The 23,443-nt window shown below is 44.0% G+C and overlaps 2 protein-coding genes across 2 annotated transcripts in view; one reads left to right on the top strand and one right to left on the bottom strand.

Moving 5' to 3' along the window:
* Positions 1–874: 874 nt before the first annotated feature.
* On the top strand, positions 875–6,897 carry mtnr1al (melatonin receptor type 1A like). The gene is made up of 2 exons (XM_029649891.2): positions 875–1,064; positions 6,095–6,897. Exons 1-2 carry the CDS (start codon positions 875–877, stop codon positions 6,895–6,897), a joined length of 993 nt encoding a protein of 330 aa, XP_029505751.1.
* Positions 6,898–15,423: 8,526 nt separating this feature from the next.
* Positions 15,424–23,443, bottom strand: part of LOC115120910 (proton-coupled amino acid transporter 1-like) — a 100,438-nt gene continuing 92,418 nt past the window's right edge. Inside the window, exon 12 of the mRNA XM_065018346.1 lies at positions 15,424–15,947. Coding sequence (XP_064874418.1) covers positions 15,673–15,947 — 275 coding nt within the window. The 3' untranslated portion in view covers positions 15,424–15,672. The remainder of the gene's footprint in view (positions 15,948–23,443) is intronic.

The following is a 23,443-nucleotide window of genomic DNA, read 5'->3' as shown; positions in this document are numbered from 1 at the left end:
TGGAAATACTCACTTTATTGACATTAAAATGTGATTAGACTGCAGCTTTTAAGTCTGTCATTAATTAGGTTTTGAGCACATAGTTGTTGGGGTTTTCTTTTTGGAGCGCGGGAGGGGTTCTATGGCAGAGGAATAGCCTTCATTTGCACCGTGAACGTGTCGTGTGCTGAGGAGAGCCCAACATCAGCAGCATCATCATCATCATCTGAAAACGAAGGCGAGGAAAGCAGAGACTTTCTCACGCACAGGAGTGACAGGAGAAAAGACAACACCGACGCTAAAGCGGAGATACGGAACGGAACTATTGCGCCCCACCGTATTGATAGGGAGAAAGTGGGGATACAAACCGCTCGAGGTGGGAAGGGTGTGGGAAAGTTCGCTGTGCGCGCAGCAGCAAGATCATTTGATGAATGAAGGATTAAAGACTCCAGATGAATGAAGAGGTTTATGAATATTTTGTAGAGATGGTAGAGATTTTGTAACTGGTTCTGTCACACAATTTTGCCAATGTGAGAGAATTCAATTACCTCTGCATGCATTGACTATTTGCCTAACCATGAATAAACTGCTGTTCCGAGTTTAATAATAATAATAATTTGCTAAAATATCTTTTTTTTTTTGTGCTAATAATTTCTTCTCATTATAAAATATCATGATGCATTACAATTAAATCTGCTATGATTCCATTTCAAATCAAAGTAGAAGAAGACAACGTTCTTCTTTAAGAAGATTAGTTATCGGAAAAATAACAAATGACTTTCGTGCATATTCACTGACTGGAAAGACATACAACTTAAACTCAATGCAAGTCGTCATTGAACGGACAAGGACCATGCAGGACATACTGTCCCTGACGTTAAAGGATGAAGTGAGGATGGTTGAAGATACTGTGGCCCCTAGAAACTCTTCTTCACAAGGGGATGGCAGGGACACAGAGGGGCATCCTTACCCGTTGGTGGTCACTCTACTGGCAACAGTCCTGATCCTAACTATTGTGGTAGACATTCTGGGGAACCTGTTGGTCATCTTGTCTGTCTTCAGGAACAGGAAGCTCAGGAAAGCAGGTAATAACCTATTGCAAGTAGCCACCCAGTCTGTTATTTTCTGTGTTGTTAGTAGTACTATTTTACTGGGGTATCTGTGGTGTTAGTAGTACTGCAGTACTGGGGTATTTGTTGTTAGTAGTACTACAGTACTGTGGTATGTGTTGTTAGTAGTACTGCAGTACTGGGGTATTTGTTGTTAGTAGTACTGCAGTACTGGGGTATCTGTGTTGTTGTTAGTAGTACTATTTTACTGAGGTATCTGTGTTGTTGTTAGTAGTACTATTTCACTGAGGTATCTGTGTTGTTAGTAGTACTACAGTACTGTGGTATGTGTTGTTAGTAGTACTGCAGTACTGGGGTATGTGTTGTTAGTAGTACTGCAGTACTGAGGTATGTGTTGTTAGTAGTACTGCAGTACTGGGGTATCTGTGTTGTTGTTAGTAGTACTATTTTACTGAGGTATCTGTGTTGTTAGTAGTACTACAGTATGTGTTGTTAGTAGTACTGCAGTACTGGGGTATGTGTTGTTAGTAGTACTGCAGTACTGGGGTATGTGTTGTTAGTAGTACTGCAGTACTGGGGTGTGTTGTTAGTAGTACTGCAGTACTGGGGTATGTGTTGTTAGTAGTACTTCAGTACTGAGTTATATGTGTCGTTGGACAATTACATTTGCAATTGTGATATTATGTCATGCCTTCAGAAGTGCTCATCTCCGTTTCTGATCAATTTGGCCTCAACCCAGTTGTCTCATTCCTATTCACAACAGAAGCTTCCCGCGTAACCTCATCCAGTTATATTTTCCTGAGCATGATGTCCCACAGAGAGGACTGTAAAGTGAAGACAAATACAGTATGTTCATATAAATAGAATAGTTTATTATATGTATATGGATACAGTATCCAGTGATTCAGTCAGAGGTGTTCATATGTAACAGTATAACTTTCGACCGTCCCCTCGCCCATACCCGGGCTCGAACCAGGGACCCTCTGCACACATCAACAACAAGTCACCCACGAAGCATCGTTACCCATCGCTCCACAAAAGCCGCGGCCCTTGCAGAGCAAAGGGGAACCACTACTTCAAGGTCTCGAAGCGAGTGACGTCACCGATTGAAACGCTATTAGCGCGCACCACCGCTAACTAAGCTAGCCGCTTCACATCCGTTACATCAGCACCACCGCTAACTAAGCTAGCCGCGTCACATCCGTTACATCAGCACCACCGCTAACTAAGCTAGCCGCTTCACATCCGTTACATCAGCACCACCGCTAACTAAGCTAGCCGCTTCACATCCGTTACATCAGCACCACCGCTAACTAAGCTAGCCGCTTCACATCCGTTACATCAGCACCACCGCTAACTAGCTAGCCGCGTCACATCCGTTACATCAGCACCACCGCTAACTAAGCTAGCCGCGTCACATCCGTTACATCAGCACCACCGCTAACTAGCTAGCCGCGTCACATCCGTTACATCAGCACCACCGCTAACTAAGCTAGCCGCTTCACATCCGTTACATCAGCACCACCGCAAACTAAGCTAGCCGCTTCACATCCGTTACATCAGCACCACCGCTAACTAAGCTAGCCGCTTCACATCCGTTACATCAGCACCACCGCTAACTAAGCTAGCCGCTTCACATCCGTTACATCAGCACCACCGCTAACTAAGCTAGCCGCGTCACATCCGTTACATCAGCACCACCGCTAACTAGCTAGCCGCGTCACATCCGTTACATCAGCACCACCGCTAACTAGCTAGCCGCGTCACATCCGTTACATCAGCACCACCGCTAACTAGCTAGCCGCGTCACATCCGTTACATCAGCACCACCGCTAACTAGCTAGCCGCGTCACATCCGTTACATCAGCACCACCGCTAACTAAGCTAGCCGCGTCACATCCGTTACACACATCCTTTCTTCAACTGATTTGAAAAGCAGAGAGTATTTTGTTCTGGTTTCGGCCACAATTTGTCAGACAGGAACACTGTTGTCAATACGTTTCGACCCCTTAAACCAGTGCAGTTACTGCAGGCATAGAGGACATCCTGGTTGTGCTACTCCGTAACTGTGCCAGATCATCAGCTGCAGGTCACCCATCACGACGTGTCACAGTTCAATTTACTTCCTGAAGTGAGCGAACCCTAATGACTACTGATTTATGTAACCTTTATTTAACTAGGCAAGTGAGTGAAGAACAAATTCTTATTTACAATGATGTCCTACACCGGCCAAAACCCGGACGACACTGGGCCAATTGTGCTCCGCCCTATGGGGCTCCCGATCACGGCCCGGTTGTGATACAGCCTGGATTCGAACCAGAGTGTCTGTGGTGTCGCAACTAGCACTGAGATGCAGTGCCTTAGACCGCTGTTTAACTGTACAGCACATCTGTGAATGAATGCATCAATGAGATGAGTTGGCTATTCAGTGTGAACTATGGCGAGGCAAAGAAATGATGATCCATCACTTCTGTAAAAATCCTGCTCTTTCTTGCACCGGGGGACATGAATCCACCTACCAAGCTAAACATCTATGTAGCCCTCAGCTGCTCTGAGTACGCCGTAGATGTCCACGTTGGGGGTTAATTAACTCAGTTTTCAATTCAGGGTATAGGATTTCAAAATTCAAGCTCCTATGTAGGTGTCACCTCAATGAAAGTCCTGTTTTCTGCAAGCACATCTCACGACTCTAGAGAGACCTTTTAAATTATCGAGACAATAAGGCTGCGTTCATACAGGCCGATGCTGTTCTTTAGCCACTAATTGGTCTTTTGACCAATCAGATCTTTCAAAAATAAAAAAAATCAGAATTGGGCTGCCTGTGTAAACATAGCCTAAGATACAAACTGCCTAGACACACTATCAATTGACAAGTTGTAGTGGAGAGGGAGGCTATTTCAGGGAGTTCTACCCCCTTGTTTGATAACCTTATTAAATACACCTCACTCTTTCCTCCTCTCCCTCCCTCCCCTCTCCTTATCTTCCTCTTCCTCCCCTCTCCTTATCCTCATCTTCCTCCCCTCTCCTTATCCTCATCTTCCTCCCCTCTCCTTATCCTCATCTTCCTCCCCTCTCCTTATCCTCATCTTCCTCCCCTTTCATCTTCCTCTTCCTCTCCTTATCATCTTCCTCCCCTCTCATCTTCCTCACCTCTCTTTATCCTCATCTTCCTCCCATCTCCTTTCCTGCTTGGCCTTGTCACTGGTAATTACTTGATTATTAGTAAAGTTCTGTCAAAGACAATCATGTAAAGACAATCGTGCAACGTCTCTCGGGGTAGATTCACTGGAGAGAGGAGAGGAGAGAGAGAGGAGAAATAGTGAATGTGTGGATTTGTATGAATACCAACCCCATCTATCAGGACACTGATATTACTATCTGACTGGAAGCAATGATTCAACTCATTAGACTCCAGTTCAAGTCAGATCGTGTGTCTGACTCCAGGGGCTATTCAACTCATTTAGACTCCAGTTCAAGTCAGATCGTGTGTCTGACTCCAGGGGCTATTCAACTCATTAGACTCCGGTTCAACTCACAACGTGTGTCTGACTCCAGGGGCTATTCAACTCATTAGACTCCAGTTCAACTCACAACGTGTGTCTGACTCCAGGGGCTATTCAACTCATTAGACTCCAGTTCAACTCACAACGTGTGTCTGACTCCAGGGGCTATTCAACTCATTAGACTCCAGTTCAATTCAGGTTCAAGTCATGTGTCTGACTCCAGGGGCTATTCAACTCATTAGACTCCAGTTCAACTCACAACGTGTGTCTGACTCCAGGGGCTATTCAACTCATTAGACTCCAGTTCAACTCAGATCGTGTGTCTGACTCCAGGGGCTATTCAACTCATTAGACTCCAGTTCAACTCACAACGTGTGTCTGACTCCAGGGGCTATTCAACTCATTAGACTCCGGTTCAACTCACAACGTGTGTCTGACTCCAGGGGCTATTCAACTCATTAGACTCCGGTTCAAGTCAGATCATGTGTCTGACTCCAGGGGCTATTCAACTCATTAGACTCCGGTTCAAGTCAGATCATGTGTCTGACTCCAGGGGCTATTCAACTCATTAGACTCCGGTTCAAGTCAGATCATGTGTCTGACTCCAGGGGCTATTCAACTCATTAGACTCCAGTTCAAGTCAGATCGTGTGTCTGACTCCAGGGGCTATTCAACTCATTAGACTCCGGTTCAACTCACAACGTGTGTCTGACTCCAGGGGCTGTTCAACTCATTAGACTCCGGTTCAACTCACAACGTGTGTCTGACTCCAGGGGCTATTCAACTCATAAGACTCCAGTTCAAGTCAGATCGTGTGTCTGACTCCAGGGGCTGTTCAACTCATTAGACTCCGGTTCAACTCACAACGTGTAAATGTCATGTTTATGTTTTATGTTATTGCACACGTGGATGGGATGCTGTAAATTAAATCAATGAATGAAATAATCTAGCATGCAAGCACTAGCTGATGCTGAAATCCTGGGGGTCTTCATGAACTATTTATAATTATTATCATGTAGTTTTAACACACAAGTCATAATGAGAATTAACAAGGATCCTCAAATCCCCTGGTCTTTCCCTATGTACTGTACATACGAATAGGAGTTTTATGAGGGTTTGGCAAGACAGGAATGATAACAGGGTTTTAAGGATATACCCTTAGAAAAATTAACTATAGTTAATTTGGAGCAACCAGTACATATTAGATAGGGTCAGATTATTTTCCAATAATTATTTGATTTATTTTTGGTGATATTGAATGGTTTTACAAAGAGGATGGGAGACCTTGAACTTCTACTAATGAACTGTCACAGAACAAAACTGACTATTTAATCTGAGGTATCCTCTGCCCCATAGGAAATGCCTGTGTGTGGTGAGTTTGGCTCTGACAGACCTTGTGGGTGGAAATGTATCAATATGTTATTGTTTTAATTCTGTTTTTTAGATTATAAATGAATATATTTTCAAATAAAAAATGGCAGCCCTTGAAAAATGTCCTAACACTGAAGATCCATCCAATCTTATGCACTCTCTGCCCCATAGGAAATGCCTTTGTGGTGAGTTTGGCTCTGGCAGACCTGGTGGTGGCGATCTACCCTTACCCTCTGGTTCTGACAGCCATCTTTCACAACGGCTGGATCGCCGGGTACATCCACTGCCAGATCAGCGGCTTCCTGATGGGCCTGAGCGTCATCGGCTCCATCTTCAACATCACCGGCATCGCCATCAACCGCTACTGCTACATCTGTCACAACCTGAAGTACGACAAGCTCTTCTCCAACCAGAACACTGTGTGTTACGTCCTCCTGGTGTGGGCGCTGACTGTGTTGGCCATCGTGCCCAACTGGTTTATGGAGTCTCTGCAGTACGACCCGAGGGTCTACTCGTGTACCTTCGCCCAGTCGGTGAGTTCCTTGTACACCATCACCGTGGTCGTGGTTCACTTCATCCTCCCCATCAGCATCGTCACGTACTGCTACCTGAGGATCTGGATCCTGGTCTTACAGGTGAGGAGACGGGTGAAACCGGACACGAGGCCCAAGATCAAACCACACGACTTCCGTATCTTCCTGACTATGTTTGTGGTGTTTGTGTTGTTCGCTGTCTGCTGGGCTCCGCTGAACTTCATTGGGCTGGCAGTGGCTATCAACCCCAGACTGGGTGTGAATATCCCTGAGTGGCTCTTCACAGCCAGCTACTTCATGGCCTATTTCAACAGCTGCCTCAACGCAGTCATCTACGGAGTGCTCAACCATAACTTCAGGAAGGAGTACAAAAGGATAGTTCTAATCATTTTCAAGTTCCACTGCAGAGGGTTCGCTAGGGCTTCGGAACTGCACTGCTGAGGGTTCTGTAGGGTTCCGGAACATTACTGCTAAGGTTTCTGGAGGGCTTTGAAACAGCACTGCTGCGGGTTCTGTAGGGTTCCGGAAGGTTCCGTAGGATTCTGGAACAGCACGGTTGAGAGTTCCATTGGGTTCTGTGACAGGTAAGACTGAGACTAAAACTCTATGTCAGGATGGGGGATGAGTCAAATGATGATGTCTTGGTCAAAGTCAGAGCTGTTGGCAATGTCACAATCATCTGTCAGCAAGCTTTGAGTTACAAATTCTGAAACTTTGGGTTTGATCTCACACCTTTTCCATGGGTTGTCTATCTTGCATTTTCCCTGGAAGCGTTTTAGTATGGATCTGAGTGTAATGAAAAGTTGAATGCCAATCTGTTGAAGTACATTGTTTGGTCATATGATGTAAATCAACATCGTTACACATGTTACAATTTTTTTTACTGCACAACTCAATTCAAATACATATTCAGATGTATTTCATAAGCAATAGACTGCACTTCCATTAAATACCCAATCCTACTTATCCCTTTAAACAATGTCCAATTCAAACTCCACACATTTGCTTAATCGAAACAAAGAATGAGGAACAGAAAACAAGAATAAATTCATTAATTTAAAAAAATGTATAGATACAGTTGAAGTTGGAAGTTAACATACACTTAGGTTGAAGTCATTCAAACTCGTTTTTCAACCACTCCACAAATTTCTTGTTAACAAACTATAGTTTTTGCAAGTCGGTTAGGACATCTACTTTGTGCATGACACAAGTAATTTTTCCAACAATTGTTTACACACAGATTATTTCACTTATATTTCACTGTATCACAATTCCAGTGGGTTAGAAGTTTACATACACTAAGTTGACTGTGCCTTTAAACAGCCTGGAAAATTCCAGAAAATGATGTCATGGCTTTAGAAGCTTCTGATCGGCTAAGTGGCATGATTTGAGTCAATTGGAGGTGGACCTGTGGATGTATTTCAAGGCCTACCTTCAAACTCAGTGCTTCTTTGCTTGACATCATGGGAAAACCTAACGAAATAAGCCAAGACCTCAGAAAATAAATTGTAGACCTCCACAAGTCTGGCTCATCCTTGGGAGAAATTTCCAAATGCCTGAAGTTACCACGTTCATCTGTACAAACAATAGTAAGCAAGTATAATCACCATGGGACCACGCAGCCATCATACCGCTCAGGAAGGAGACGCGTTCCATCTCCTAGAAATGAATGTACTTTGGCGAGAAAAGTGCAAATCAATCCCAGAACAACAGCAAAGGACCATGTGAAGATGCTGGAGGAAACAGGTACAAAAGTATCTATATCCACAGTAAAACAAGTCTTATATTGACATAACCTGAAAGGCCGCTCAGCAAGGAAGAAGCCACTGCTCCAAAACCGCCATAAAAAAGCCAGATTACGGTTTGCAACTGCACATGGGGACAAAGATCATACTTTTTGGAGAAATGTCCTCTGGTCTGATGAAACAAAAACATAACTGTTTTGCCATAATGACCATTGTTATGTTTTGAGGATAAAGGGTGATGCTTGCAAGCCGAAAAACACCATCCCAACCGTGAAGCACGGGGATGGCAGCATCATGTTTTGGGGGTGTTTTGCTGCAGGAGGGACTGGTGCACTTCATAAAATAGATGGCATCATGAGGAGGGGTAATTATGTGGATATATTGAAGCAACATCTCAAGACCTCAGTCAGGAAGTTAATGCTTGGTCGCAAATGCGTCTTCCAAATGGACAATGACCCCAAGCACATTTATATTTATTGCCTTAACTCCCTTATCTTACCTCATTTGCACTCTGACTTTTTTTTGTTTTCTTTTGTTCTACTGTATTATTGACTGTATGTTTTGTTTATTCCATGTGTAACTCTGCGTTGATGTATGTGTCGCACTGCTTTGCTTTATCTTGGCCAGGTCGCAGTTGCAAATGAGAACATGTTCTCAACTAGCCTACCTGGTTAAATAAAGGTGAAATATATATCTATTTTTTAAAATACTTCCCAAGCTGTAGGAAAACGGTTTAAGGACCACAAAGTCAATGTATTGGAGTGGCCATCACAAAGCCCTGACCTCAACCCTATAGAAAATTTGAGGGCAGAACTGAAAAAGCATATGCGAGCAAGGAGGCCTACAAACCTGGAGGCCTACAAACCTGACTCAGTTACACCAGCACTGTAAGGAGCAATGGGCCAGATTTCACCCAATTTATTGTGGGAAGCTTGTGGAAGGCTACCCGAAACGTTTGACCCAAGTTAAACAATTTAAAGGCAATGCTACCAAATACTAATTGAGTGTATGTAAACTTCTGACCCACTGGGAATGTGATGAAAGAAATACATGCTGAAATAAATAATTCTCTCTACTATTATTCTGACATTTCACATTCTTAATATAAAGTGATGATCCTAACTGACCTAAAACATGGAATTTTTACTGGGATTAAATGTCAAGAATTGTGAAAACTGAGTTTAAATGTATTTGGCTAAGGTGTATGTAAACTTCCAACTTCAACTGTATTTGATGCGTCACAATACTTAATTATAAGGTCCAATGATACTGGTAACGTGGGCTGGGAATATCAATTGGCCAATTAGCTGCAACTACCCAATCCTAGGTCCAACACAATTTGTTTTACTTGTTTAATTCAAATGATAAAATATAAGGACACAATTAAGGAAATGTTTATTTTTTTCATAGTTATTAAAAATAGCCAATGAAGAAATGTGTAAGGATCGATGCTGGAGACGAGAAGCAGGTACAGGGAGGGGACATGTAATGAAACAACGGACATGAAACAGAACAGGAACAGCGTCTGGACAGGAGTAGAAATAACGACATCAATGCCGACACAGGGAACACATTTAGGAGCAGACAGAAATAGAGGGGGTAATCAACAAAGTAATGGAGTCCAGGTGATAATGGTTATTTATAATGGATATTTGACTCTGTCCATTAAACGAAAGGTAAGGTGCACATGTTAAAACGGTGTTTTCCCAATTGCATTTTGAAACATTCTCGCTCAGGCCCACCGCCGTGTGTACATTGCTGCGCCGAAATAATACTTGATCAACATTTTAAGCTAAACTTTCTGATTTGTTCCATCAGTTTTATTCATTAATAGCGCGTATACCTCCACTACACTACTTTGATACGCATTGTGGGGATTAAGAAGTGAGTATACGAAATGATTGAATGTTTACGTCTATTGTTTACGTATCAGGCATACATATTTGTTTACATATAATTGTTTTGTGACGTATCACGTGTATATGTCTATCCTGTGAGTTATTTGAATGTCCTGGGTAGCTTGGTGAAAAATATGATTATGAGAATGTACCATTTCTTTTGTCATGCTTTTTTTCCACAAATGATCATAAACATCATAAAGATGATGGAGAATGGTATTTATGACTTTAATACGTTTGATGAGAACATTTTGTGTCTAAGATAATTCAAATCAGTTTTTAATAAAGATGTCTTGTGGATGTGCTGTTGTTGTTTTTCTTCTCTAGCTTTATATGCATTCGGAAAGTATTCAGACCCTTCGACCTCTTCCACATTTTGTTACGTTACAGCCTTATTCTAATATGTATAAATATTTTTTTTTCTCTTCGATCTACACACAGTACCCCATAATGACATCACAATACCCCATAATAACAAAGAGAAAACAGGTTTCGATTTTTTTTTGCAAATTTATAAAAAATAAAAACAGAATAACCTTATTTACATAAGTATTCAGACCTTTTGCTATGAGACTCGAAATTGAGCTCAGGTGCATCCTGTTTCCGTTGATCATCCTTGAGATGTTTATACAACTTGATTGGAGTCCACCTGTGGTACATTCAATTGATTGGACATGATTTGGAAAGGCACACACCTGTCTATATAAGGTCCCACAGTTGACAGTGCACATTAGAGCAAAAACCAAGTTATGAGGTCGAAGGAATTGTCCGTAGAGCCCCGAAACAGAACTGTGTCGAGGCACAAATCTGGGGAAGGGTCCCAAAAATGTTCTGCAGCATTGAAGGTCCCAAAGAACAAAGTTGCCTCCATTATTCTTAAATGATAGAAGTTTGAACCACCAAGACTCTTCCCAGAGCAGGCCGCCCGGCCAAACTGATCAATCGGGAGAAGAGCCTCGGTCAGGGAGATGACCAAGAACCCGATGGTCACTCTGACAAAGTTCCAGAGTTCCTCGGTGGAGATGGGAGAACCTTCCAGAAGGTCAACCATCTCTGCAGCAATCCACCAATCAGGTCTTTATGGTAGAGTGGCCAGACAGAAGCCACTCCTCAGTAAAAGGCACATGCAAAAGGCACCTAAAGACTCTCAGACCAAGAGAAACCAGATTCTCTGGTCTGATGAAAATAAAATTGCACTCTTTGGCCTAAATGCCAAGCATCACGTCTGGAGGAAACCTGGCATCATCCCTACAGTGAAGCATGCTTTTGGAAGCATCATGCTGTGGGGATGTTTTTTAGCAGCAGGGACTGGGAGAATAGTCAGGGTCAAGGGAAAGGTGAACAGAGCAAAGTACAGAGAGATCCTTGATGAGAACCTGATCCAGAGCGCTCAGGACCTCAGACTGGGGAGAAGGTTTACCTTCCAACAGGACAATGACCGTAAGCACATGGCCAAGACAACACAGGAGTGACTTCGGGAAAGGTCTCTGAATGTCCTTGAGTGACCCAGCCCGAGCTCGGACATGAACCCGATCTAACATGTCTGGAGAGACCTGAAAATATCTGTACAGCGAAGCTCCCCATCCAACCTGACAGAGCTTGAGAGGATCTGCAGAGAAGAATGGGAGGAACTCCCCAAATACAGGTGTGCCAAGTGTAACGGATGTGAAATGGCTAGCTAGTTAGCGGTGTTCTCGCTAAATAGCGTTTCAATCGTTGACGTCACTTGCTCTGAGACCTTGAAGTAGAAGTTCCCCTTGCTCTGCAAGGGCCACGGCTTTTGTGGAGCGATGGGTAACGATGCTTCGGTGGGTGACCGTTGTTGATGTGTGCAGAGGGTCCCTGGTTCGCGCCCGGGTATGGGGGAGGGGACGGTCTAAAGTTATACTGTTACACAAGCTTGTAACGTCATACCCAAGAAGACTTGTGGCTATAATTGCTGCCAAAGGTGCTTTAACAAAGTACTAAGTAAAGGGTCTGAATACTTATGTAAATGTGATATTTTCATTTTTTATTTTATAGATTTTATATTTATAGGGATATATTTATGAGGGGGAAACAAACGATTTAATGCAATTTAGAATAAGGCTGTAACGTAATTTTGGGGGGAAAAATAGAGTGGAGGGGCGGCAGGGTAGCCTAGTGGGTAGAGCGTTGGACTAGTAACCGGAAGGTTGCAAGTTCAAACCCCCGAGCTGACAAGGTACAAATCTGTCGTTCTGCTCCTAAACAGGCAGTTAACCCACTGTTCCTAGGCCGTCATTGAAAATAAGAATTTGATCTTAATTGACTTGCCTAGTAAAATAAATAAATAACAGGATTATTGAACATTAGTCATCCCAAAGCCCTCTCTCTCTGTCACTCATCAGTTCAGTCAAAAGAGGATTATTAAACTGCAAGCATACTTATAGAAGACCCAACAACTTAAGAGCATTTTAGATATTGAGGAAACATGCACATATTTCCTATATCCACACACTACAGGAGTCTCTATTTTTCTGTAATGACATTCAGTGACTCAAACAACATTGCACTGGCTTAACATACATACACGTGAAAACCCCAAGACAAGCTGTAATGATAGTTGAGATATTCAGAATATGCAAATATTTATTTCCATTAAAGACATGCTCCGGTACTTCTGGCGAATAGTAAGTATTTTTGGGCTGGATGTGTTTATGCATACATAATCTATGAGGAGAATCACTGTTTCACCTAAATTAGCCATAAAATCCTTAGCTTGACAGCAACTTTTCTAGAAGCTGTGCGGTGCCATTTTCGCTATATTTATCTCCACGTGCGCCAGCCCCCCTAGCAATTTAAATTTCAGCCCCTCGCCATTTGAGTGACAAACTAGGAAGACACACACACAGTAGAATGAGGGAGAGAGAGAACAATGATGTGGTGCACATATGATGTAGTAGGCCATTTTTGGGGACCACCTTTGGCTCGTGGGCACTACTTTCAGAACTATTGGCTAAAAACTATGTGAAAGTAGCGGCGAGTATCTTTAATTGAGTTCATTGATGGAGAGAGAGACTAGTGAACGAGACCCCCCCCCCCCCTCTGCATCCTAAATGGCACCCTATACCCTATATAGTGCACTACGTATAACCAGGACCCATTGGACTCTGGTCAGAAGTAGTGCACTATGAAGGAACTAGGGTGCCTTTTGGGACACAGCCTAAATGATGAGTACAGTTAAGGGATGTAAACATCTGAATTCCCGTCAACACTACAACAAGCATCAAAACAAATCAAATATAAATAAATGCATATGTATAATATCCAGAAGTGTGAACCTTTTCATTAAGGCTGTAATGAAATAAAAACATATTATTTTTTACAAAAAGACCCCTTATTAAATGCTCAGCAGTATTTTCTCATGGACAATTCAGAATACTAGATTTTTATTTACAATAAAGTCCAAACTCAACAATAGATCAAAACTTGCCATTATTCAAAGCTAGTTGAAACAAGTGGCAATCAGTTCAGTTCTCCCAATGCCATGTGGTATCACCATGACATCCAACCCACTCTAAACTGAGCACATTCAGTCCAACCCACTCTAAACTGAGCACATTCAGTCCAACCCACACTAAACTGAGCACATTCAGTCCAACCCACTCTAAACTGGGCCCATTCAGTCCAACCCACTCTAAACTGGGCCCATTCAGTCCAACCCACTCTAAACTGGGCCCATTCAGTCCAACCCACTCTAAGCTGGGCCCATTCAGTCCAACCCACTCTAAACTGCGCCCATTCAGTCCAACCCACTCTAAGCTGGGCCCATTCAGTCCAACCCACTCTAAACTGCGCCCATTCAGTCCAACCCACTCTAAACTGGGCCCATTCAGTCCAACCCACTCTAAACTGGGCCCATTCAGTCCAACCCACTCTAAGCTGGGCCCATTCAGTCCAACCCACTCTAAACTGCGCCCATTCAGTCCAACCCACTCTAAACTAGGCCCATTCAGTCTAAAAACTCAAGAAAACAGTTGGCACAACCGAGACAAGTGATAAAATAAATGCTGCCTAAATCAAATAATAGAGCATGATGAATAAATCCAATGCCCAACTTGAGACAAATGTAATAAATGAAAGCACCAACATAAATGACCTCAACTGAGGAATAACACATGGTATTAGCTCCACAATATACACATTATTTTGTCATATTTCTTTACAGTCCCTTAAGTTAATCAGTATTACAGTAGGTGATCTGGACAGCTTGACTTGAAACATGTAAATGATGCTTTTCCTTTTAAAAACCAAACGTTTCCATTCAACTATTACATATTTTTGTCTCTCAATTTGTAGTCAGGAAACTGTATCACATTTGTAGTCAGGAAACTGTTTTCAATTTGTAGTCAGGAAACTTTATCAAATTTGTAGTCAGGAAACTGTATTCAATTTGTAGTCAGGAAACTGTATTCAATTTGTAGTCAGGAAACTATTCAATTTGTAGTCAGGAAACTATTCAATTTGTAGTCAGGAAACTGTATTCAATTTGTAGTCAGGAAACTGTATTCAATTTGTAGTCAGGAAACTGTATTCAATGTCAAAGCTACATGTGCAGCAGTAATGATGATGGTGATTGTCAGACTACAGGTTGTAGTGTTCTGATAGTCATATTAAACACGGTCAGTCATTTACCATTCTATTGGAAATACTGTAGTTAAAACAAGGCCTATATAGAATTATGATATGAATCAAAATGGAACTTAACTGTTATTTAAATGCTATTTTATCACTTGGACAACTTCCAGGATGTATTTCAACAGAACGTTGAACAAGAATGAGTATTTCTATTAGTACCTATTAGTATTTCTATTAGTACCTATTAGTATTTCTATTAGTACCTATTAGTATTTCTATTAGTACCTTGTTTTAACAATAATAAATGTTATGAGAATGTGATTCCTCAATATTCAATGATTTGGTTAAATTATTCAACGTAAAATAATAATACATGTAAGATGGGTGCTCTTGCGGCATGGAAAAGTAAAAAAATATATTTAAAAAAGTACGCCATAAAAATAAGAATTTAAAAACATGGAAGCTCATAAGGCACAGAGAGAATGAAGCTCGTGTCATAGGTCAGAAACCATTGGACCAGCGCCGTCCGGGTTTGGCCGGAGTAGGCAGTCAGTGTAAATAAGAATTTGTTACTTAACTGACTTGCCTAGTTAAATAAAAGGTTAAATAAAATAAAATGTATTATCTTCTTGGCTATACGGTTACTGTAAAAAATAGTTGGTTTACACTTATATTCCATGAAATAATTGCTCCACAGCGACCAATAACCACAACAGTAAGCAGACTCACAATATCAATAAATGTTTAATCAATGGACAATAGAGCAAGTGAGAAAAACACATGTCTGAAGTCAGGGTGAAGACATCTTTTAACTGTGATTGTTTGACAGCAGTGGAGGCTGGTGTCACTAAATCGAAGGAAGGTACCATCCATACTAAAATGAGCCTGTCTTCAGATTTTATCCACCCGCCAGCCTTCACTGTTTGCCAGACCCAACCACTGTCAAGATATCCTCCTCTTCCTCACTAGATCTCTCACTGGACCTGGAAGAAGGTCACATCCAGATTGTCATGTCTGCCGTTGCGTTTGATGATCTCTGTGATGGATATATAGGTGCCGGTGATGAAGCCGAGGAAGCCGATGACAGAGATCAGGGTGTTCTTGACGATGACCCAGGGAGACAGACCTTCGTTGTGGTAGGTGAGGATCTGGAGGAGTGGCGGGAAGATGAGAGCCAGGAAACTGCTGCTGACGGACCCCACTAAAGAGATGACCAGGTCCAGCTGGGGGACCAATATGGCCAGTACACCTGGGGAGAAAGAGACAAAATCATTACATCCCCTGGGGGGGACACAGAACATTACATCCCCTGGGGGGACAGACAGAACCACATCTCTTGCTCTATACAGGTAGGGTGAGGGGTCAGGGGTCGAGGATGAGATGAGACACAAATGAACACACAGAGTCACCTCTTTCTCTTACCTGGGGAGGTAGGAAGGGGTGAGGGGGAATGAAATGAACGGCGGTAGCATAAAAAAAAGTACATTGAAAAACAACGACCAAAGAAGCATAATTGTTATTGACTGTGTTTTTCATGTCTGTGGGGCTGGTTGGTGGCCTTCCAGTGCTAGTAGACAACTGGGGATCACCCATCTTCATCTGTTGCTAAGGAGATTGATGTGATGTGATGTGAAAAGGAACAGGGGAGGGGCAGGTGTGGCAGCCCAAATAAGTTGAGTTGCCGTGCCAATGTCACGCTCTTCCACTACCCAGCTCCTCTCTGATCCACTCACAAACCAACCACATAACGAGACGCTCGGAGAGAGAGAGCGAAACCAATAAGTTCCCTTAAAAGCCCGGTGAACACTTTCCTAATATTGAGTTACACCCCCTTTCCCTCAGAACAGCCTCAATTCCTCAGTGCATGAACTCTACAAGGAGTTGAAAGTGTTCCACAGGGATGCTGGCCCATGTTGACTCCAATGCTTCCCACAGTTGTGTTAAGTTGGCTGGATCCCCATTGGGTAGTGGACCATTCTTGATACACACAGGAAACTGTTGAGCGTGAAAAACCCAGCAGCGTTGCAGTCCTTGACACAAACTAGTGCGCCTGCCACCTACTACCATACTCCGTTCAAAGGCACTTAAATATTTTGCCCATTCACTCTCTGAATGGCAGACGTTCACAATCCATGTCTCAGTTGTCTCAAGGCTTAAAAAACCTCATTTAACCAGTCTCCTCTCCTTAAATCTACACTGATTGAAATGGATTTAACAAGTGACATCAATAAGGGATCATAGCTTCACCTGGTCAGTCTGTCATGGAAAGAGCAGCTGTTCCTGATGTTTTATACACTCAGTATATTTTCAACATTATGAGGTTGTGCAATAATACTGTGCAATTGTGAAAATATAATAATGCCCTTTTAGTGTAAGAGCTGATTGAAAATAATGCCTGAAATTTCAGCCTGTTTTGGTGGGAGGGAGTTTTGGCCTTCCATGGTGACATCACCAGGCGGTAAATGAATTAATAGAGAACAAGAAAGAGTTCCAAACCTCTCTTCCAATAACAGATCATTTTGCAAAGCTGTCATCAAGGCAAAGGGCGGCTACTTTGAAGAATCTAAAATATATTTTGATTTGTTTAACACTTTTTTGGTTACTACATGATTCCATATGTGTTATTTCACAGTTTTGATGTCTAGACAATTATTGTACAAATGTAGAAAATAGTAACAATAAAGAAAAACCCTTGAATGAGTAGGTGTGTCCAAATATTTGACTGGTACTGTATGCATGTACAGGTTGTTGTGTGGAATCTGTGACAAGGATAATATGACAAAACAGGGAGACAACCTTCACGTTCACTGTTGCAGCAGGTAGCCTCGTGGTTAGAGCGTTGGACTAGTAACCGAAAGGTTGCAAGATCGAATCCCTGAGCCAACAAGGTAAAAATCTGTTGTTCTGCCCCTGAACAAGGCAGTTAACCCTCTTTCATGACTGTCTTGGTGTGTTTGGACCATGGTAGTTTGTTGGTAATGTGGACCCCAAGGAACTTTAAAAAAAACTCTCGACCCGCTCCACTTCAGCCCCGTCAATGTTAAATGGGGGCCTGTTTGGCTCGTCTTTTCCTGTAGGTCCACGATCAGCTTCTTTGTCTAGCTCACAATGAGGGAGAGATTTATGTGAGTCATGACCAGCCTTTCAAAGCCCTTCCTGTCTACCTACGTGAGTGCTACGGGGCGGTAATCATTTAGGCAGGTTACCTTCCCTTTCTTCGGCACAGGTCTTGCTCACATGTGCTAAGGAGAGCGTGATCACACAATCGTCTTGAACAGCTGGTGCTCTCATGCATGCTTCAGTGTTGCTTGCCTTGAAGCCAGTATAAAAAGGCATTTAGCTCATCTGGTAGGCTCGCGTCACAATCCTTACTCCTGCATTGACGCTCTGCCTGTTTGATGGTTCGTCTGAGGGCATTGCGGAATTTCTTATAAGCGTCCGGATTAGTGTTCCGCTCCTTGAAAGCGGCAGCTCTAGCCTTTAGCTCGGTGCAGATGTTGCCTGTAATCCATGGCTTCTGGTTGGGATATGTACGTACGGTCAGGTCACTGTGGGACGACGCCGTTGATACATTTATTAATGAAGCCGGTGACTGATTCTTTAATATTAGACATCGCGCACCAGCTGTTAATGACAAATAGACACACATTCCAACCCCTCGTCTTACCAGACGTAGCTGTCCTGTCCTGCCGATGCACGGAAAACCCAGCCAGCTCTATAGTATTTGTGTCGTCGTTTAGCCACGACTCAGTGAAACAAGATATTTAAAAAATGTATTTCCTGTAGTTAGGTTAATCTCGAACGGAGATAATCTAGTTTATTCTCCAGTGATTGGCCAATAGAACGGATGGTGGAGGCGGGTTACCCACTCGCCGACAAATTCTCAAAAGGCACCCCTATTTCAGTCTTTTCTTCATGCGAATGATGGGGTTTTGAGCTTGGTCTCGGGAAAGCGGTATATCCTTCACGTTGGACCGGCGCCATTACATTTAAATGATTTTCAATGTCCGTAGTTTATGCCTGCCCATACCATAATCCCACCATGGGGCACTCTGTTCACAACGTTGATACCAGCAAACTGCTCACCCACACCACGCCATACACATGGGTCTGCAGTTGTGAGGCCAGTTGGATGTACTGCCAAATTCTCTAAACAACGGAGACGTCTTATGGTAGAGAAATTAACATGAAATTCTCTGGCAACAGCTCTGGTGGGCATTCTTGCAGTCAGCATGCCAATTACACAATCCCTCAAAACTTGAGACATCTGTGGCATTGTGTTGTGTGACAAAACTGCATATTTTAGAGTGGCCTTTTATTATCCCCAGCACAAGGTGCACCTGTGTAATGCTCATGCCTTTTAATCAGCTTCTTGATATGTTTCACCTGACAGGTGGATGGGTTATCTTGGTAAAGAAGAAATTCTCACCAACAGGGACGTAAACACATTTGTGCCCAAAATTTGAGAGAAATACATTTTGTTGTGCGTTTGGCAAACTTCTGGGATCTTTTATTTCATCTCATGAAACATGGGACCAACACTTTACATGTTGTGTTTATACACTGCTCAAAAAAATAAAGGGAACACTTTGTAACAACACAATGTAACTCCAAGTCAATTACACTTCTGTGAAATCAAACTGTCCACTTAGGAAGCAACACTGATTGACAGTACATTTCACATGCTGTTGTGCAAATGGAATAGACAACAGGTGGACATTACAGGCAATTAGCAAGACACCCCCAATAAAGGAGTGGTTTTGCAGGTGGTGACCATAGACCACTTCTCAGTTCCTATGCTTCCTGGCTGATATTTTGGTAACTTTTGAATGCTGGCGGTGCTTTCACTCTAGTGGTAGCATGTGACGGAGTCCACAAGCCACACCAGTGGCTCAGGTAGTGCAGCTCATCCAGGATGGAACATCAATGTGAGCTGTGGCAAGAAGGTTTGCTGTGCCTGTCAGCGTAGTGTCCAGAGCATGGAGGCGCTACCAGGAGACAGGCCAGTACATCAGGAGACGTGGAAGAGGCCGTAGGAGGAAAACAACCCAGCAGCAGGACCGCTACCTCCGCCTTTGTGCAAGGAGGAGCAGGAGGAGCACCGCCAGAGCCCTGCAAAATGACCTCCAGCAGGCCACAAATGTGCACGTGTCTGCTCAAAAGGTCAGAAACAGACTCCATGAGGGCCCGACGTCCACAGGTGGGGGTTGTGCTTACAGCCCAACACCGTGCAGGAGGTTTGGCATTTGCCAGAGAACACCAAGATTGGCAAATTCGCCACTGGCGCCCTGTGCTCTTCACAGATGAAAGCAGGTTCACACTGAGCACGTGACAGTCTGGAGACGCCGTGGAGAACGTTCTGCTGCCTGCAACATCCTCCAGCATGACCGGTTTGGCGGTGGGTCAGTCATGGTGTGGGGTGGCATTTCTTTGGGGGGGCCGCACAGCCCTCCATGTGCTCGCCAGAGGTAGCCAGACTGCCATTAGGTACCGAGATGAGATCCTCAGACCCCTTGTGAGACCATATGCTGGTGCGGTTGGCCCTGGGTTCCTCCTAATGCAAGACAATGCTAGACCTCATGTGGCTGGAGTGTGTCAGCAGTTCCTGCAAGAGGAAGGCATTGATGCTATGGACTGGCCCGCCCGTTCCCCAGACCTGAATCCAATTGAGCACATCTGGGACATCATGTCTCGCTCCATCCACCAAAGCCATGTTGCACCACAGACTGTCCAGGAGTTGGCGGATGCTTTAGTCCAGGTCTGGGAGGAGATCCCTCAGGAGACCACCTCATCAGGAGCATGCCCAGGCATTTTAGGGAGGTCATACAGGCACGTGGAGGCCACACACACTACTGAGCCTCATTTTGACTTGTTTTAAGGACATTACATCAAAGTTGGATCAGTCTGTAGTGTGGTTTTCCACTTTAATTTAGAGTGTGACTCCAAATCCAGACCTCCATGGGATGATACATTTAATTTCCATTGATCATTTTTGTGTGATTTTGTTGTCAGCACATTCAACTATGTAAAGAAAAAAGTATTTAATAAGAATATTTCATTCATTCAGATCTAGGATGTGTTATTTTGTGTTTCCTTTATTTTTTTGAGCAGTGAATTTTTTGTTCAGTTTATATCTCTCAAAGGGAGGGCTAAATAAATAACATGTTCGCTGCTCAGTGTTCATGTACATTTATTGTGAAACCATGATTGAAATAATTGCATGTATACATTTTGGGTACTATGGGTATAATAGAAGCAGCAAGTTTGTGAATGAGGTTCAAAGACAGGCTCATTTGCTATTTTTAGTTTGTGTTTTTTATTCTCAACACAGGGCTCTTGTCAGGTTTATTCACAACACAGGGCTCTTGTCAGGTTTATTCACAACACAGAGAAATCCCTTTTCTACAGTTACTCTACTTGTCACAGCTTAACTTTCAATCTAACATGGTCTGAGAGAGACAGAGGAGAAGAGCTACCATGGTCTGAGAGAGACAGAGGAGAAGAGCTACCATGGTCTGAGGAGAAGAGCTACCATGGCTGAGAGAAGAGAGGAGAAGAGCTACCATGGTCTGAGAGAGACAGAGGAGAAGAGCTACCATGGTCTGAGAGAGACAGAGGAGAAGAGCTACCATGGTCTGAGAGAGACAGAGGAGAAGAGCTACCATGGTCTGAGAGAGACAGAGGAGAAGAGCTACCATGGTCTGAGAGAGACAGAGGAGAAGAGCTACCATGGTCTGAGAGAGACAGAGGAGAAGAGCTACCATGGTCTGAGAGAGACAGAGGAGAAGAGCTACCATGGTCTGAGAGAGACAGAGGAGAAGAGCTACCATGGTCTGAGAGAGACAGAGGAGAAGAGCTACCATGGTCTGAGAGAGACAGAGGAGAAGAGCTACCATGGTCTGAGAGAGACAGAGGAGAAGAGCTACCATGGTCTGAGAGAGACAGAGGAGAAGAGCTACCATGGTCTGAGAGAGACAGAGGAGAAGAGCTACCATGGTCTGAGAGAGACAGAGGAGAAGAGCTACCATGGCTGAGAGAGACAGAGGAGAAGAGCTACCATGGTCTGAGAGAGACAGAGGAGAAGAGCTACCATGGCTGAGAGAGAAGAGAGGAGAAGAGCTACCATGGTCTGAGAGAGACAGAGGAGAAGAGCTACCATGGCTGAGAGAGAAGAGAGGAGAAGAGCTACCATGGCTGAGAGAGACAGAGGAGAAGAGCTACCATGGCTGAGAGAGACAGAGGAGAAGAGCTACCATGGTCTGAGAGAGACAGAGGAGAAGAGCTACCATGGTCTGAGAGAGACAGAGGAGAAGAGCTACCATGGTCTGAGAGAGACAGAGGAGAAGAGCTACCATGGTCTGAGAGAGACAGAGGAGAAGAGCTACCATGGTCTGAGAGAGACAGAGGAGAAGAGCTACCATGGTCTGAGAGAGACAGAGGAGAAGAGCTACCATGGCTGAGAGAGACAGAGGAGAAGAGCTACCATGGCTGAGAGAGACAGAGGAGAAGAGCTACCATGGTCTGAGAGAGACAGAGGAGAAGAGCTACCATGGCTGAGAGAGAAGAGAGGAGAAGAGCTACCATGGTCTGAGAGAGACAGAGGAGAAGAGCTACCATGGCTGAGAGAGAGAGGAGAAGAGCTACCATGGGAGACAGAGGAGAAGAGCTACCATGGCTGAGAGAGACAGAGGAGAAGAGCTACCATGGCTGAGAGAGACAGAGGAGAAGAGCTACCATGGTCTGAGAGAGACAGAGGAGAAGAGCTACCATGGTCTGAGAGAGACAGAGGAGAAGAGCTACCAGAGGAGAAGAGCTACCATGGTCTGAGAGAGACAGAGGAGAAGAGACAGAGACAGAGAAGAGCTACCATGGCTACCTGAGAGAGACAGAGGAGAAGAGCTACCATGGCTGAGAGAGACAGAGGAGAAGAGCTACCATGGCTGAGAGAGACAGAGGAGAAGAGCTACCATGGCTGAGAGAGACAGAGGAGAAGAGCTACCATGGTCTGAGAGAGACAGAGGAGAAGAGCTACCATGGCTGAGAGAGACAGAGGAGAAGAGCTACCATGGCTGAGAGAGACAGAGGAGAAGAGCTACCATGGCTGAGAGAGACAGAGGAGAAGAGCTACCATGGCTGAGAGAGACAGAGGAGAAGAGCTACCATGGCTGAGAGAGACAGAGGAGAAGAGCTACCATGGTCTGAGAGAGACAGAGGAAGAGCTACCATGGCTGAGAGAGACAGAGGAGAAGAGCTACCATGGCTGAGAGACAGAGGAGAAGAGCTACCATGGCTGAGAGAGACAGAGGAGAAGAGCTACCATGGCTGAGAGAGAAGAGAGAGGAGAAGAGCTACCATGGCTGAGAGAGACAGAGGAGCTACCATGGCTGAGAGAGCTACCATGGCTGAGAGAGACAGAGGAGAAGAGCTACCATGGCTGAGAGAGAAGAGAGGAGAAGAGCTACCATGGCTGAGAGAGACAGAGGAGAAGAGCTACCATGGCTGAGAGAGACAGAGGAGAAGAGCTACCATGGCTGAGAGAGACAGAGGAGAAGAGCTACCATGGCTGAGAGAGACAGAGGAGAAGAGCTACCATGGCTGAGAGAGACAGAGGAGAAGAGCTACCATGGCTGAGAGAGAAGAGAGGAGATGAGCTACCATGGCTGAGAGAGAAGAGAGGAGATGAGCTACCATGGCTGAGAGAGAAGAGAGGAGATGAGCTACCATGACTGAGAGAGAAGAGAGGAG

This window comes from Oncorhynchus nerka, linkage group LG5 (assembly GCF_034236695.1).
Source record: "Oncorhynchus nerka isolate Pitt River linkage group LG5, Oner_Uvic_2.0, whole genome shotgun sequence".
In the NCBI taxonomy this organism is placed as follows: domain Eukaryota; kingdom Metazoa; phylum Chordata; class Actinopteri; order Salmoniformes; family Salmonidae; genus Oncorhynchus; species Oncorhynchus nerka.
This window is presented reverse-complemented; position numbering and strand designations above follow the sequence as displayed.

Coding starts and splice junctions, on each gene's coding strand:
- mtnr1al (XM_029649891.2), top strand. CDS start 875: ATGGTTGAAGATACTGTGGCCCCTAGAAACTCTTCTTCACAAGGGGAT. Junction 1,065..6,094: donor CAGGAAGCTCAGGAAAGCAG/GTAATAACCTAT, acceptor TCTGCCCCATAG/GAAATGCCTTTGTGGTGAGT.